At 34.5% G+C, this 18677-nt stretch overlaps 1 protein-coding gene across 4 annotated transcripts in view; it reads left to right on the top strand.

The window, feature by feature from the left end:
• Nucleotides 1-18677, top strand: part of FBXL17 (F-box and leucine rich repeat protein 17) — a 503490-nt gene that overhangs the window by 35045 nt on the left and 449768 nt on the right. For 3 of the 4 annotated variants that reach the window (XM_028102730.2, XM_028102729.2, XM_028102728.2), the window contains one exon: nucleotides 5857-5988. The exons of the other annotated variant lie outside the window; for it this stretch is intronic. In XM_028102730.2, the coding sequence (XP_027958531.1) occupies nucleotides 5857-5988 (132 nt within the window). The remainder of the gene's footprint in view (nucleotides 1-5856; nucleotides 5989-18677) is intronic. 4 annotated transcript variants of the gene reach the window in all.

The raw sequence follows: 18677 nt of genomic DNA, 5'->3' as shown, positions 1-18677 counted from the left end.
TAAAATTCCACAAGGTTGATAATCTCCATTACCTGGAAGGGCCCACAAGCAGCAGTTTCCCAGTACCCAACCAAGGTAAGTGGTGATATTCATCTAGTCAATATCAACCAGATAAGATATTTTTATCTGATGATGAGTAGTTAACATTTCAGAGTGTTCTTTGGTAAGGTAGAAAGTAATATGGAGATAATTTTGAGGTGTTTGTAGATCCTTTAGGTACTGATTTTTGCTGGGATAAGAATTAATGAGGGTGAACTATTTACTTGATACAGAAGGAGATGGATTATAATTTAGGGTTTTCTATCTTGGCACTGGTTCCTGCGGGGTTTCTTCTAGTGGGTTTCTGCTCTGGTAAGTTGTTTTTTTGTGTCCACCTTTTTGTCCCTCTAATTTCGGGGACAGAGATTTTCTTTGTAACCTCACTTCTCTAAGAATAGTTGTTGATTTTTCAGTTTGTTAAGCTTTTTACTTGTTGTTAGTATGGATTGGTGACTTCTAAGTTCCTCACATGCTAGACTGGAAACTGCAGGTTGTTTTTTTTTTTTTTAAAGGCATTACTATTATTGTATGATGATCTTGATCTTGTTTATACTCAGTTTTATGCTTTCATATGGTATATTTGTGTAAAGTCCAAGGTCTTTAACTTGAATAATCTTGAATAGGTCTTATACTGGAGCTTGGTTCTTACTCCATAGTACCACTTTTTTGGTACCTCATCTGGTAGCCAGGACTCTCCATCTTGGTAGGGCCAGAGCTTCAATGTCTCTAGCACAGTCTTTCTGAATAGAGAATTCCATACCTAGAAGAGTTATATACCCCTTCTATGATTTTTAGGTAGAAGACTGATTGGGCATGCTGACAGGAATATGCATATAAGCCTTGGTTGATGCCCTCTGAATGTTTCCCTATGGACAATGGACAAGACAGTTGCAGCATTGAGAGATCTGAACAACATTAGCAAAACTGGGGAATATACTGGATAAAATGATTGATTCTCCAATGTTGTTCCAATAGTTGGAACCCTAGGACATTTATAGTTGGGGTAATGTGATTAGTTCAGATAGGCACTCATGGAAATGCAGTCTTGTCTCTCATGCCCAGTGATGATGTCTAGAATAGAACATCAGTTTCTGCAGTGAGAGTAAATGACAGTAATTATTCCCTGAGACACTCTTTTCTGATAAGTTTCTGGGGCTCTCCTACTGCTAATGTCTGTTGAAGCCATCCACATTGTTCTTATTTGTGTATGGCTACCCTTATATGGAAAGTCACTTGTTTGTGTATAAGTCCATCAAAGACACTTAAGATCAAAATGCCAGGTAATGAGCTTAAAACGTTCTTGTAGGCTGCAGCAGTGACTTACATGTGTTAACATGAGACTCTGACAACCTGTCTACACAAGCTAATGTCTAAGATCCTACAAGATACCTTATTCACTCCTTTTTTTTTTTTTGAGGTTTTATTTATTTAAGAGAGAGCTTGAGCACATGAGTGGGGGGGGAGGGGCAAAGGGAGAAGCAGACTCCCCGCTGAGCAGGGAGCCCGATGTGGGGCTTGATCCCAGGACCCTGAGAGTATGACCTGAGCCGAAGGCAGTCGCTTAACTGACTGAGCCACCCAGGCACCCCTCATTCACTCCTTCTGTGTAGTTTCTGTTGTATATTTCAGTGATCCTGGTTGGGGCTCTTAGTGTTGAGGCCTCTTAACTTCCTAGGATCTGAACAAATTAAAAGGAGAAAGGAATAGAGATAGAAGAAAAATATCAAATCAACTTTATTACTCAGAAAGGCTAGATTGGAGAATACTGCTTAGAAATAGAGTTAAATGGGCTTGTTAACTCCAGAGTTTGGCCAGCAGACCCACTCATCATCACCTAGGCCAGACCAGCAGAGTGGCCCGCAAATGTAGTAGAGATGCTCATTTGCCATGGGCAGTTTGTTTCCAGGGGAAGAAGGATAGAGATGAGCTGAACATGTCCAGTTCATTAAACACAAACTAATCAGTGGAGAGACAAGAAATTAGACAAATTGGACTTTCTTCAGAAGGAAGCAATTCCCTTCCAAGCCCATCTGTATTTTCTTGATTTATGTATTTTAGACTATCTCGGCTGATTCCTTACTATGGAAGATGAGAATTTAGCTTATTTACCCTTCCTTGTCTAGGATCCTATTTTCTTATCTTCCCAAATAATTATTTTATAATTTTGATTAAATAAGTATTTGGTATTTGTACTTTATAATTATGTACCTACCTTTTTTTCTCTATGGAATTTTGTTATTATTGCAATTAATAAATGTCTTTTTGTCCCCTTTAGTTTACTTATTTTTAATGGTCTTAACACAAATGGAGCTAAAAGTTTTTCCACAGTTGCATTAGTATATCGATATGTAGATACTTAGTCAAATATATCTTCTTATAGCAGATTTTCTGGGGATAGTCTGAAGGCACCATTTTGGACTTTTTGCATACAAGTGTCTTGCATTAATGATCATCTGAGTATCTTAACCTTTACCATTTTCTTTAAGGTTTTCCTGATCTTGTAGTTGTATTAGATATCCTATTAGATGTCATATGTTCTTTCTCTTGGTGTACTCTTTTGTTTTGTAGAGCACAGATTCTAGTAGCTTCCTGATAAAGAATATATGGGAGGTAAATCCTTTGAGAACTTGCATGTCTGAAAACGTTTCTGTTCTGTCCTCACACTTAGTTCATAGTCTGAATCCTGAGTATAGGATCCTAGGTTTGAAGTGCTTTTCCTTCAGAATTTGATGTCATTGCTCTGTTACCTTCTCTCAGTGCTGTCTTTAAGAAGTTTGAAGCCTAAAATCCAAATCCTTTGTATGCAATCTGTTTGTTTCTGGAAGTCTGTAGAATCTTTTTTTGTACTCTTTAATTCTGACATTTTGTGTTGATTTGCCGTGCCATGGGTCTGTTTTTGTCATTTGTGCTGGACATGTAAGTGAGCCCTTTCAGTCCATACCATTTCATCCTGGAACATTTTATAGAATTATTTATTTGAATTTCTTCATTTTCACCTTATAAACTTTCACATCATCCCCACGTTTTTAGCAGTATGCTTTTGCTGTCAGCTATGCATGGTGTACCCCAGTCCAAAAACCCTGTGTTTTACTGACCGCAGTGAACTCGTCTTTTTGCTTTGTGGGAGAGTGGACTTTGCAGTGATGGGGAGGTGATCTGATGGTTAACTACTCTTTAAATAGACTTTAAAGAATCCTGGCGTTTTTAATGCCAACTGCATCCTCAGTGACAGAGGTGTGTGAGCCCATGAGGAATTTTGTTATGATTATCAAGTTGCTTTTACATTTTCCCCACTGTTGGCTTTGGAGTCAGCCTTTTTAGGTGTAAGTAATGTGCCATTGTACATTTGTTCTTGAAATATATGTGCTTTTATGCATTATAAGATCTGGTAGTGGATCTAATGAATATAATGAACACTGATGAACAAAAATGGTATTCCATGATATCTGCAACAGCAGTAATATTACAGTACACAAAGTCATATGTACTGCTAAAATACTGTGATTTTTTTGTTTACATTAATAAGTGAAGCAAAGGCTAGAGTTCATGTAGAGGATAGTATGAAAATTAAAATGTACTCCTTTTTCTCAGTCTGCTTTCCTGGAATCCGTGAAGTCTATCTGTGGACCCAATTTAGAATTCCTGAATTAACTGGAACATGGTGGTATATGAGACCATAATCATGGTTTCCCACATTCGTCCATTTTTCTCAAAGAGGCCTCTTTACGTCACATAACCAGGATTAGCCTTTTCATTCATTCAATAAATATTTACTGAGTATCAGCTAAGTTAAGCATGAGACACTGGGCTGCAGGGATAGTTAGTTATTAGGCAAACTTCTGTCTTCATGGAGTTTACATTTCTAGTGGAATATGTAGTTGGTTATAGTGTGACCTAGATGAAAATAACATAGTGTAACTATATCAGTGCTCCTGGAAAAATAACTGAATTCACATATCTTTGCTTTACTTGAAACCAGAACTTGAAAGTTTTCTTTAATCATTAAAGTAACATTAATTTTTAAAAAGACGTGAGAAGATTGATAGGCAGAAAAAAAAACATGCATTATTGCACTAATCAGAAAACACTGTTATCACCTTGGTGTAATTTCAGTCTCCTTTCTATACACATATGCACATATATATATTTATGCTTAATTTGTTAACAAAAATTGGATTATATTATAAAAAGTTGTGTAAAATTTTCATTTTTGTCAAGTGTGTACTTCATTTTTAATGGCTGTATAATCAGTTTTCTGAAAACACTGTAATTTGTATCTTTAGGTTGTTTTCTATACTTTACTATTAAAAAAATCCCTTTTGCTAATTTCTTATAACTAAATCTTAGCCAAATACTTTTATTTAATTCCAACAGTTTATTATTAAAAAATTTATATGTATGGAAAATTTGAAAGAATTTTACAGTGAACACCTATATATCCACTACCTAGATTGTATAATTAACATCTTTTTTGTATTTCTTTTAAGTTTTTATTTTAATTGCAGTTAACATACAGCATTATGTTAGTTTTAGGTGTACAATATAGTAATTCAGCAGTTCCATACATCTCCCTGTGCTCATCATGACAAGTGCACTCCTTAAACCCCCTCACCATTTAACCCATCCTCCTACCCTATAATTAACATTTTAGTATGCTTCCTTTATCACATAATCTATCCATTTATCTATCCCTCTGTAGTTAATTTTTTGGTAAAGCTGAGTCATATTTTTTTATTTATGCTGAGTAGCCCTCCAGGAAGTTTTTAGTATTAATTTACACTCTTACCAGTGGTATATTGCACACTTTGAATCCTTGCTGACACTGAGTTTTATTATTTAATGTAATTTTTTAGATAATATTTGATAGTAGGCTTTTTCTAAATAAATTTTTTATTTGCTTTTTAAGATTTTATTTATTTATTTGACAGAGACATAGAGAGGGAACACAAGCAGGGGGAGTGGGAGAGGGAGAAGCAGGCCTCCTGCCAAGCAGGAGCCCAATGTGGGGCTCAATCCCAGGACCCTGGGACTATGCCTGAGCTGAAGGCAGATGCTTAACGACTGAGCCACCCAGGCGCCCCATAAGTTTATTTTCTCTCTAAAATGACTCTATTCATATGTAATACTCATAAAACAGCATTCATTTATAGTTTGCTTTGATCATCTAATCTCTCCTGTAGCTTTTGAAAAGAAATGTATGTAATTTGTTCTTTATGATACTTAATGGTTTTAATGGGAACATTTTACCTGTTCAGTAACTATTTAAGGTACATTTGGGATTTCAATCAGGAAATCATTAGTCCTTTTGTTTTCAGTTTATGCACTGCCTTTGTAAGCACTCTAAAATATCTATAGCATATTCAGACTTTTTTCTCTTTCACAGTAGGTGAGCTGATGGAGAGAAATTATTGGGGTAATCAGAAGTAGAAGTAGAGTCTAATGAATTAAATATTCTTTCACTCATTAGACTTTGTCTCGCTTGGACCTTTGTTTTATTCCTTGGAACTGAGCCCCACTAGTGTAACAATATAACTGATTCAAGAGAAATAAAAATGTTAATTTGAGGTAAATGTTAAGGAATCTAGGCACCTTGGGTAGGTATATAGTATGAGGTAGTTTCATGAAGCAAGGAAGTAATTAGAAGATGATAAGGCTTACAGAATACTGTTTTATAGATTGCCTACATTCTGTTTTATTTTAAAAGGAGTTTATATTTAACTTTGGTATGGCTATTTTAAAAAATTATATGGAAATCCCACTAGGAATATGTTATCTTTGTTATTTTCTGAGCATTCAGTCAAATCTCTTTGTTTACAGCTGGGCTCAAAGTGCAGAGAACTCAAAGATATACATTTCGGCCAGTGTTACAAGATCTCAGATGAAGGCATGATCGTCATAGCTAAGGGGTGTCTGAAATTACAAAGAATATACATGCAGGAAAACAAATTAGTAAGTACTTGTTATCATCCTTGTGTTTTTTATTTTGTTTCTAACCTTTGATTTCCTTATAACTTAGCTTACAAATTTTTATCTTCTTATTTTGGTGGTTCAGAGGCAAATACTACTTAAAGGAAGAATCCTCTCAAAACAATGATTTTATAAATTGATCCTGTAACTCTGTAGGTGCTTTTATGTGGTATTGCGTGTTAAAAATTCCTCATTAGCATATGCTAATATGTTTTTGTCTTAAGTTCTGATACTGAACTAACTCAGGTAAATTGGAAAAAAGTATATTTAGTTGCTAAATATAAGTATGTGGTTGTTGTTCCTTCTGATTCCCTAGGGATTATAATACTTCTAGGTAGAATTTTTTACTTTTTTTTTTTTTTAGAATTTTTTACTTTTAAGGAAGATGTACACATGTGAAATAGAGCCTTTCACTTAGTATGGTGAAAAATGGGATTTAGTAAACTGAGGCAGATAATCTTGGTAGTTATATAGATTTTATATTCTAAGCACATACATATATAGCTCATTCATACTTAATGTATGATATATATTTAAAACCATTTAATTTTCTTTTATTGAGATATAATACACATACCATAAAATTCTCCCTTTTAAAGTGTTACAACTCATTGGTTTTTAGTATATTCACAAAGTTGTGCAATCATCATCACTAATTCTAGAACAGGTTCATTATCCCCAAAGGAACTCTGTGCTCATTAGTTGTCACTCTCCATTCCCCGGCTTCCTCCAGCTCCTGGCACCTGGTAATCTACTTTCTGTCTCTATGGATTTGCCTGTTCTAGGCATTTCATACAAATGGAATTACATAGTATTTGGTATTTTGTGTCTGGCTTCTTTCACTTAGCAATGTTTTTTTTTTTTTTTAGATTTTATTTATTTATTAGAGAGAGAGAATGAGAGCCAGAGAGCACGAGAGGGAAGAGGGTCAGAGGGAGAAGCAGACTCCCCGCTGAGCAGGGAGCCTGATGTGGGACTCGATCCCGGGACTCCAGGATCATGACCTGAGCCAAAGGCAGTCGCTTAACCAACTGAGCCACCCAGGCGCCCACTTAGCAATGTTTTCAATGTTCATTCATGTAGGAGCATGTATCAGAGCTTCAATCTTTGTAATGGTTGAGTAACACTCCAAATCTTTTAAATTTTGATGATAGGTACATAGTATAAGTTAACAGAAAAAGTTGTCATTAGGGAGGCACTAGTAGATTTTTTAATGTTGAGAAAAAGTATACTTTAAAATGTAGGCAAGGTGGTGGTGCATATTTACGAAGGAGACCTGCTATTTAATTGTATTTCCCAAATAAAGCGATCTTTTTGTTGCCCCTTGGAATTAGTTTACAAAATTTGATAAACATCTCATAAATTAATGTAAGTTTTGAAAGGTCTCTAGAAGTGTCAGCACTTCAAATGAGATAATGCTACTATTTATTTATTTATTTATTTATTTATTTATTGGGGCAGAGGGGCAGAAGGAGAGGGAGGGAGAGAATCTTAAGCAGGCTCCATACTCAGCATGGAACTGGCCACGGAGCTCGATCTCTCAACCCTGAGATCATGACCGGAGCCAAAAATCAAGGGTCTGACACTTAACTGACTGAGTCACCCAGGCGCCCTGAGATAATACTACTTTATTATTTTTTAAAATTTTTATTTATTTATTTATTTTTGAGAGAGAGCACAAGCGGGGGAAGGGGAAGAGGAAGAAGCAGGCTTCCCGCTGAGCAGGGAGCCCGATGTGGGGCTCGATCCCAGGACCCTGGGATCATGATCTGAGCCGAAGGCAGATGCTTAACAACTGAGCCACCCAGGTGTCCCAATAATGCTACTTTAGAAGAAGATTCCAGTTAGAAAAATCAAAGCACTATGAATTAAAAGCAAATGCTTTTGTTACGCTATAGAATTATATTTGCCAGTAGAATTATATTTTCTTCTGAAATTATATAGTAAAAATTCTTTACATTTAATACAAATTTAACAATTTCTTCTAAAACAGCATGATCTTGCAGAATGAATAATTTACTCTTCTGGGTCAGAGAGAGTGAATTTTTTAAACCTGGTATTCACTCACTTGTATTGTGATTTTGGGGAAGTTACTTAAGCTCTGTGAACCTCCTCTGCAGGCAGGATTATTAATACTTGTGTTTTTGAAGGGTGTAGCTCTGAGAATTAAATGACAGTGTCCTTAAATTGTATAATATAAACTCTAGCCCGTAGGCACTAAAAAACTAGTAATTTTTGTGACATTCTGTCTGTATTTGTCATCTTTGGTTTCCACTTTATACTCAAGATAAATTGAAGGACGGTAAACCCAACTTAAAATTTTTATATTCTTCACATAATGGGAATATTTGTTGAGTAGTTAGTATTTGTTTCCTTTTTGAGTAAACACAGAGAAACATTTTTCTTAACAAATGAAAATTTTTAGTCGTTTCCCAAAGGAATTAACTGTATATGTTCTGAAGGTTCTACTTATGTTCACATTTGTTTTTCCCTAATATTGTGGTCCATTAAAAAGATGTTATATACTTAAATGCTAAGGGAATCAGTTTCGTGTGTAGTTTTACTCAGTAAACATTTGATTTCATTGGAAATTTGAAGTAGTTTTAAATCTTAAAGTTCAGTTCAATAAAGTTCCTTCAATTTAAGGTTCTAGAAAGGGGAACTCAGAATCATTTGAGCTCTTTGCACTGAGCAATTGAATTATTAACTACCCTCCCATATGAGCTTTGCTCTGTAATTTTAGAATTTATGAAATAATGAGAAATATTTGAATTCTTACAAAGCTGTAATTTTAAGTAGTTCAGTTATTTTCATTCTGAGAACTATTATTAGTCCTTTAATAAATGTTTTATATGGGGTAAATAGAAATAATAGTCTGGTTAAAGGCAAATAATATTTATATACTTTTATATATTTATAAAATTATACTGCATATGTAATAATAGGCAGGAAATATCACTAAACATCACTAAACAGGAAAGATTTTTTAAGTTAACAACCAACAGAGATAATTTAGGAGAATGCTGTGTCTGGAAGGATGCCAACAGAATTTGACCTGTACAGATATCGATCATTAATGAAATTATTTTGCTAATTCTCTTATTATATTGTATCTTCTCAACAGTTTTAGAGCTTGGTTGTATAGTCTAAAAATAATAATAGCATAGTGTTTCTTTAAAAGTGTATCAAATTGACTGTTTTTAAATATTGGCAGTATTTGAGTATATGTATTTTTCCTATTCTGTCTTGGCCTTTAGATGGCAGCATTGTCTTTGTATATTTCAGTGACATAGCTTTTGTGTCCTTGATCTAACTATAAAGATATAATGCTTGTACATAGTTTCTGCAGGTATTATGGTTTATTTTTAATTTTTGTCCTTTAGATGGTTTTAATAGGAAAATTTCTTTAAAAATTTTGAAATATTAGTTGCATCTAGAATGTTACAAGATAAACTTGCTATTTTACACAAAATAGAAAGCTATTTGAACATTCTTACTTGTGGCACTGATTTAAGTAAGATAAACTTTAGGGGAAGGATTCCTGTGTTTGTTAGAGGGAGAAGTTTTATTCAGGTGGAAAGTGAGGACAGTGACTTCACATTTTAAGACTCAGTGAGTTATGGTGAGGTAAAGAATTGAGAGCTTACATGTAAAATCTTCCTCAACAGAAAATGGATTTCTGTTTCAGTGATTTTCGAGTGAGACAAGTTCCATGCTCCTATATGATGTATTTTGTATTTGCTATAAATCTGTTGTATAGACTTTAGATTTAAAGAATGCAACTATGATGAGCTTCTAGCATCTTGTATACAACTAACTCCCTTCTTCTGGTGATAGCTTTTATATCACTTTGTGTAGTATTGGCTACAAAGTTATTTTTAAGTCATATTTTTGTGTGTACAGTTATTGATGATCTGGATATCTCTTTAAGTATATTCTCTTTGCTTCTTTTCTTGCTCCAGATTCTGCTTTTTTACTAAAATTTGGACAGAGAAGCTCTTTGGGCATCTTCTTATTCAGTTGTGATGGGATCAGATGGATTATCTGTCAATTATTATACAACCTGACATTTTAAAGTACTAGGATTTTATAATTTATTTAAAAAATAGCTTCTGTATGGGTCAGTATATTTTACTTAGATCTGTATTAAGTCTTTTTTTTTTTAACACCTTCTACTCTATAGAGTTGGGTTGTGAACTAGTATAAGTTTCTGAATTACCAAGAAAGTAGTAATGTATTATGTGTATGCTAGTACACATAATGTATTTTTAATAGGTTTTAGAAAGTTTTAGGGAAGTGATAAATGTTTCTTGGTTAAAACTTGATGTCCTAAAAGTTAATTGTGATCTTTTCTTTTTTTTTTTGTAAATATTTTATTTATTTGACAGAGAGAGAGGGAGAGAGAAAGAGCACAAGCAGGGGGAGCCGGCAGGCAGAGGGAGAAGCAGGTTCTGTGCCTAGCAAGGAGCCTGATGCAGGACTCGATCCCAGGTTCCTGGGATCATGACCTGAGCCGAAGGCAGACGCTTAACCTACTGAGCCACTCAGGCGTCCCTCTTTTTTCAATCTCCTGATGAATTTTTACTTTATTAGTTTTATAATTACATGACATCTCATAGAGTTCTTTGGCTGTTGCCATGACATTTTTTATGATGTTTTTTATTCTTTCTCATTTTATTATGTTTTTGGAGGTTTGCATGTATGAATTCACCTCTTTAGGCCTCCCTATAGGCTGTAATAAGCATTTTGAGGGGTGATTGAGGCAAACGTCCTGTTTGAGTTGAACTAAATCCAGTTCATACCTTGATCCTAATGTTTCTTACTCAGGTGACTTGGGTTAGTTATCTTAATTTTTGTGCTTTCATTTCCTTGTTTGCAGAAAGGATATAATGCTACCTCAAACATGTTCTTATGAGCACCAGACTAAATGAGATTTAGGGTAAAGTACCAAATGTGTTCTATGGTCCCCAAAATAGGAAGTCGTCAATAAAGGTTACTTTACTTCCTCTTCCTTCCAGAGTTTACTTTCTGGAGTCTACCAATTTGAATTGGGCTGTCACTGCCTAATATTACCTACCGTATTCTGATTTCACCCTTTAGCTATTCAGTTTCATTCCTCTTTGCTGCTTGGTGTGATTTGAGGTTGTTGCAACAGCTAAGTAAATACACTGGTAGCCATGTTATTGTCATCAACTGGTATGTAAGGTAAACATTTACATCAGAATTTAAATAGCAGTAGCTAATTCAACATTATATTAAGGCTTGTGTTTCCTGACTCTTTTGCTTTTCAACTTAGAATTAATATATTAAGGGATTTAGTCCCCCTCTTCCCATCAATTCCCCCACTGCATTTCTTATATCTTATTTCTCAAACACTCCTTGTGTAGTGAATTTACTTATAATCCCAGACTTAAATTTTAATTTTCATTTGTGAGGGATTCCCTTTTCTAAATACTCATTTCAACTTCCGAATCTCCTAGGATAGATATTTGCCTTCATTATCCCTTACCCTCTTTTTTTTTTTCTTTTTTAAAGAGGGAGAGAAGTGGGGGTGGGGAAGGGCAAGGGGAAGAGAGAGAATCTTAAGCAGGCTCTATGCTCCCAGTGTGGAGCCTGATGTGGGGCTCGATCTCACACCCCCGAGATCATGACCTGAGCTGAAATCAAGAGTTGGATGCTTAACCAGCTGAGCCACCCAGACACCGCCCTTTCCTCTCTTAATGGATTAGGCATTTACTTAAGTCCAGAGTGGTAGTTTCCAGTAAACACTGGTGCATGAATGTGGCACTCTAAAGAAGGTGACCTAAAGATACCGAACTTTAATTATTGAATGCTACATTTCAGGATTTTGCTGTCATTTGTTGATATTTAAAAATATTTAATAATTACTTTTTGAGTATAATGTGTCAGGCAGTATGCAGTTTTACATAATTATTCCTCAGAACCATCATATGAGGCAGTCTGTTTTTATTCTATTTTACAGATGAGGAAATTGAGACCTAGAGAGGTTAAGTAACAACAAGTAAGTGTCAAAGTCAAGATTGTAACCCAGATCTGTTAGATACCCAAATTTCTGTCCTCAAGCCCTTTCATGGAAATCACAGATGGAGCTAATCTATTTGCCTTTTAACCATGCAGTAATTTCCAAAAGACATTATCCCCCTTTAAAACACTTACTGACAGGTGCTCTGAGACATCAAAGGAAGAAGTTAATTATTAGCATGAGTAGAAAAGAAGCAGATCTTTTTGCTAGGATGATAACTGATTTCAGGGGACGTACCAATGGAGACATATTGAAATCTTTTCCAGGAAAATTAGTAAAATTATCAAAGGAAAACTGTTTTAAAGATGGCGTTTAATATTCATCTTAATCCTATATGAATATGAACATAATTAACTTTAATAGTAGAATTGCATTTTACTTTGTAAAAGCATAGTATTTTATATTTTTTTGTGAAATTTGTATTCAGAAGCTAAATACCATTTCATTTTTGTCCAGATTTAAAAGAAATTTGAATGAATCAATGAACTGATAACTTTTCTACTCTGTTCCTTAATGTTGTTTCAGATGTTCATTCAGTTCATTTAGTATCTGAATACCTGACATGTGCCAGGCTCTGTGAGAAGTGTTGAGAAATTAAGTTATACTGCTAAAGGGAGGAGATCCCTGTCTAGTTAGAAAGTGCTATGGAAATACCAATTACAAAAGTAGTTACTTATATAAGAGATAAGAGAAGAATCTGGAAATCTTGTAAATAGTAGGTGACATTTGAAATGGGTTTTGAACGATATATAGTGTTGTGATGATTATGGTGCAGGTGAACATTTTTTCGGGTGATTGCAATTGTGGGAAACTACTAACAAGGCACTGGGGGAAAATATGTGAAATGTTTAATATGTTGTAGGTGTTAAAGTAAGATTAGTTTTATAGGCAGGGCAGGGGGAAGTGTTCATATTTGGGTCTGTAAAGGAAGGTTGGGATCAGGATAAGACTTTTGAGTGTCATGCTAAGGAATTTGTATGTTTCTAGGTAATGGGGATTATAGCATGGGATTTCAGCAAATGTGCAATGTGACCAAATTTTGGGGTCTTGTATTTTTTTTTAATTTTGAGAAATTAAGAAAAATACAGAATACCAAAAAGAGTGATAACATGTATATGCCCATTATCTATACATTGACAATTGTTTAACATTTTGTTAAATTTGCTTCTTCTTGAATTAATAAAGCAAATAAATTTTAAGTCACTATTGTCTTGCCCCCCCATGTCATTCCCACTGTCTCCTAGAAACAACTACTATGCTGACCTAAAATGCTTTAAAAATTAAAAAGAAAACTGTAACATACATAATAGATACCATGAACAATATAGTATTGTTTAGTTTGTAGTTATATATAGTTTATATCTGATATCATATTGTTAAATATGTTTTTACAAAGTATTTATCAGCATACAATTTGCATTTTTCCTTTTTTTAAAAAAAGATTTTATTTATTTGACAGAGAGAGAGCACAAGCAGGGGGAGTGGCAGGCAGAGGGAGAGCGAGAAGCAGGCTCCATGTGGAGCAGGGAGCCCCATGCAGGGCTCAATCCCAGGACCTCAGGATCATGACCTGAGCTGAAGGAGGACGCTTAACTGATTGAAGCACCCAGGCACCCCTGCATTTTTACATTTAAGTTGTTTTTTTTTCTCTAAAGATTTTTTTTATTACTTTGACAGAGAAAGAGAGAGGGAGAGCACAAGCAGGAGGAATGGCAGGCAGAGGGAGAGAGAGAAGCAGGCAGAGGGAGAAGGGGAAGCAGGCTTCCTGCGGAGCAGGGAGCCTGATGCAGGGCTCCATCCCAGGACCCTGGGATCATGACCTGTGCTGAGGGAGGATGCTTAATGACTGAGCCACTCAGGCGCCCTTAAGTTGTTTTTGACATCTAGCCATAATGAATATGTAATTCATTCTTTGTGACTGTTAGTATTCTCTGTAGGTATATATCTCCCGTTTATCCATTCCTTACTGGAGGACACTTGTATTGCTTCCAGTGTTTTACTGTTATAGGTAGTGTTGCTATAAAATCCTTGTGTAAGTCTCCTGCGCTTATCTGTAAGAATTCTCTAGGATCTATACCTAGAAATGTAATTAAGATATGTATATTTTCAAATTTTTACTACATCATGCCAAATTGCTCTTCATGAGTAATTGAATCATGGTTTGCAGGTTTATCTTGATAGATTGTCAACTCTTTTGAGGGCAGGGAGTATGTAGTATTTTTTTATCCATTCCCCCTCATCATGCACATAATAGACATTCAATAAATGTTGGTTTAGTGACAGAGGATTACAACTGAATTGAACATACTTTTAATGTATTTTTTCAAGTATTTTGGGAATATGCTTTAAAAAGAAGATGGATTTAAGTATATAAATAAAAGCTTGAAAAATAGCTTAAAGATTTCAGAGTCAATAGTTTTCTGACTTCTCACAAAAGTAAATTTCTTTGATCTAGATACTATATTAGTGATACCATTCTTTATGTATCAAATGTATCCAGCCAAAGTTATTAATATACTCAAGGAGTATTTTCTAGGATAGTTTCTTTTAACAACATGCAGTTCTGAGCCACTAGAATATAATTTGTATTCTTGTCAGAATTACATGGACTTGTACATTCTTACTGTTAATAAAATTAGTTTTATTTTGTTGAATGGTATTTGAAAGACCCACTTTAACTAAAAGCAAAAGTTATTTGGCAGACAAATAATTTGAAAAACAAAGTTAAAATGTTATTTGGTAGGTATTTCAATCTGTATGTTTTTACTCATTATATATTCTTTGCTAAAGCTTACCCTATTTCTTTTTAATCTATTATCTTTTTCCTGTGGGTATCCTTTCTTTTACTTTTTTTAAATTACTTTCTCTTTTAAAAAAATCATAAAAATTTTGAGTTTTTTATTTTAATTCCACTATAGTTGATATGCAATGTTATATTAGTTTGAGAAGTACAATGTAGTGATTCAACAATTCTATACATAGTGTCATCAAAAGTATACTCCTCTGGGTATCTTTATCAGGTATTTTGGTAAGAACATAATGAATTGTATTCCATCATTTGAAAGGCATAGAAAACCATAAAGAATGTGATCCCAGGGTCCTGGGATCAAGCCCCGCATCAAGCTCCCTGCTCCGCAGGAAGCCTGCTTCTCCCTCTCCCACTCCCCCTGCTTGAGTTCCCTCTCTCGCTGTGTCTCTCTCTGTCAAATAAATAAATAAAATCTTAAAAAAAAAAAAGTGTGTTTTGTATGTGGTGTGTGTACTTTTTCCTTCCCTGTGTACCAGTGTGGCATGGAGGGCAGGCAGTGAGTTGGATAATATCCAAAGAATTTTTATTCAAAATGCAGTAATTTTTTACCCAGCGTATTTACTTGCCTAATTGTATTAGTTTAGTAAAATTAAAATTAGTTCACAAACTTGGGACTTACCAGTGATGATAGGAGTTGCTCAAATGCAAATAGCATCTCAGGAGGAAGCTAACCTATTATTAAAAGTTCCAGTACAGATATTCCAATGTTGACAATGCAGAATTTATTATGGTTAAAAATGGGAGACTCCAAATCATATTTACGTAGTCTTTAAAAAATTTTTTTTCTGGATGAAATTCTAGATTACTAAAAATATCCAACTTGTTTTGGGTTTAAAATTATAGGTGGTAGGTTATTTCTAGTGTTGCAATTCTTTTGCTTGTGTTATTTTCCACTTACATATTCTTTACTTTAGATATTATTATTTTTTAAAAAGATGTAATTTTTGTTTACTTTCTTTTAGCACCTCATGTTTAAAAAATCAAAGATTTGGAGCAAACCAAATTATATCTCAGATAAGTGTGAAAGTGCCATCTAGGGTTTGTGCTCAAGTGTTGGTAACAGGAGATAGTGGATTGAGATAAAGAGCCTAGTCATTAGACTTAACAAATAGAAATTTTATAGCATTGGATGGCATTGGGATCCTGGGAGTGCATTAAGCCTGTCATTTATGAGCACATGTTCTTCATCTACCTTTCTAGACTGTCAGTCAACAAGTAAGATGTATTGTTTGGATCTAGGGAGAAGTTTTGGCTTGCATTTTTATTTTTCCACAGTAATGAAGTGCTAAGGTCTTAGGATATCCAAGACTTAATCCCATTTATTATTTTAGTGGTTAAGCTTAAGGGGAAAAGAATTAAGTGGGTTCAGTTTTATTTTTTGTTTGTATTTTTATTTTTATTTTTTATTTTTTTTAAGATTTTATTTATTTATTTGACAGAGAGAGATAGCGAGAGCAGGAACACAAGCGGGGGGGAGTGAGAGAGAGAGAAGCAGGCCTCTCTCACTCGAGCAGGGAGCCCGATGTGGGGCTCGATCCCAGGACCCTGGGACCATGACCTGAGCTGAAGGCAGATGCTTAACAACTGAGCCACCCAGGCGCCCCTGTTTGTATTTTTAGATTTGCCTTTCTGAATATCATTTACAAACTGTAGTTGAATTTGGCTACCAGGTGATAGGATGCTTTTCTAGCATTTTTTTTTACAGTTATTATCAAAAAGATAAGTTGTCATAAAAGTGCATGCCACTTGGGCTTTCAGCAGTGATCCTCTCTTCAGGCAAAAGGTCTGCAGATTGTGCTCCTGTCTAGGTAATTTGTGTGGTAAGTACTGTTCGTATTCCTGCTACCAGACTTTGCCCATTCATATTACCGAGGTTGTCTTCCTTTGCTGTCTTTCTTGAAGTTCTTGTTAAAAGTCTAAACATGAAGTTGCCTGCTGTGCAGTAGAAGGATGAATCGTCATGAGAGTGTTGGGGTAAATTCTTTTCCTTGGACTGTACCTTCTGGTTTTTAGTAGTTGAGAACTTGAAAAGTCAGATGAAGTTTGTCCAGTTTGGTATGTACTTACTTTTTAAACTCTCTTATTGCATCTTATTTGTGTAGCCACATCAAATTTAGATCACAGAAAATATCTATATAGTATTTTTCTTTAGTAGCTACTGTACTTCACTATTTTGGGTTTCTAAAATATGAAAGAAGTGGATTACTTCAGGAGAGTTCTTGGTGGTAGAAAATTTACAGTGTCTATTACCAGGTTTTCATGGACTGTTTTTGATTTAAGCATAAAATCTAGATCTTTATCATTCACTTTAATATATATAAATGGGTATATTGAGAATGTGTAATTCAAAGAAAAATAGTTATAAATCAGAGTCTTTTTAGTTGAACTACATTTGGGTGATTATTATCTTTTACTTTTCTCTTACTGAGTATATCTTTGAGAAAATAAAGAGGAAGTAATTTATTTATGTTCATTATTGCTTAAATGCCTATCTGAATGCATACAGATTGTAAAATTATTTGCATGATGTTATTTTAGCTTTTCATTTTGACTCATCTGAGAACATGGTAGAATTAGGTTAAGTTTTGATTTGTAGATTCTCTGAATGGGGAGTCAAAATGTATTTCCAGTCTTCTTACTAGGTTAATGTTAACTTTAAATATTTGAATATTACCTTGAGTAGTTTGATATTTCATATGTTTTAAGGTGTTGCAGGACATAGTTTTGTGCACATGTACATGCCCCTCTACTGTTGATATATTAATAAGTATTTTTCTCATATATAATTATAGGCAGTTCTGTTATGTGATCAAGTATATATTCCATAAATTACAGTTTTTTTTGTTTTTGAAATTACAGTTGTTTTAAGCTTACGAGTAAAGAACTTAATGCAAAACAGTGTGAAAGGTAAAGATATATATTCTACTGAATTCAGTCATGACCTAAGACATTTCCAAAGATTGACCTTTTATTTTTCACATCCACAATCCAGGAATGCTCTTGATAAAATACTATTTTTATCATTTCAGAAATCTGAAATGGCTAACTTCAAAGAATTTTCCAGTTACTAATCTCTCTTCTCATTACATTCTTAACTTACCTATTTACTCTTCATTTTTTATCGTCTTGCTTTCTTCTAATAAATGTTTGATACGTTCAGGCTCAGCTAAATATTATTTTTGGCAAACTTTCTTTAAGAATTCCACCGCATTTATTACTTTCCCCTTTACTATCAGCTTTTCCTGTATTTTATAATTTCTTATTAATCCATTGATACTTTGTTGTAGGTTCAAGGCCCTTTGTTTAATCGTGTAATCTCCTTGTAAATGGGAATGACAGTGTCTTTTTTCAACATGTAGTTAGTATCTGACCATATTTGTCAGCGTTTTATCCAGATAGTTTTTAGGAGTTCTTAAAAATTAAAGGTCTTCTACATAAAAATCATAAAGTTTTTGAAAAGGACTATTCATGAAAATGAACCATTCTATACTCAAGTCCTTTTGATTTAGTTCTGGAAAAATTACTTTTGTGACAAGGAAGAAAGCTGTTAAAATTAACATTTTTAATGAGACACATGTCAGTAACTTTTTAAAAAAAGCTTTTATTTATTTGACAGTGTGAGAGAGTGCAAGCGCACAAGCAGTGGGAGAGGCAGAGGGAGAGGGAGAAGCAGGCTTCCCGCTGAGCAGGGAGCCCGATATGGGGTTCGATCCTAGGACCCTGGGATCATGACCTGAGCTGAAGGCAACTGCTTAACCAACTGAGCCACCTAGGCGTCCCCACATGTCAGAAACTTTAAAGATGATTGTTTATACTTTG

Source organism: Eumetopias jubatus, unplaced genomic scaffold (assembly GCF_037043125.1).
Source record: "Eumetopias jubatus isolate StellerSeaLion01/CBP00866 unplaced genomic scaffold, mEumJub1_p1.0 scaffold_5, whole genome shotgun sequence".
Taxonomy (NCBI): domain Eukaryota; kingdom Metazoa; phylum Chordata; class Mammalia; order Carnivora; family Otariidae; genus Eumetopias; species Eumetopias jubatus.
This window is presented reverse-complemented; position numbering and strand designations above follow the sequence as displayed.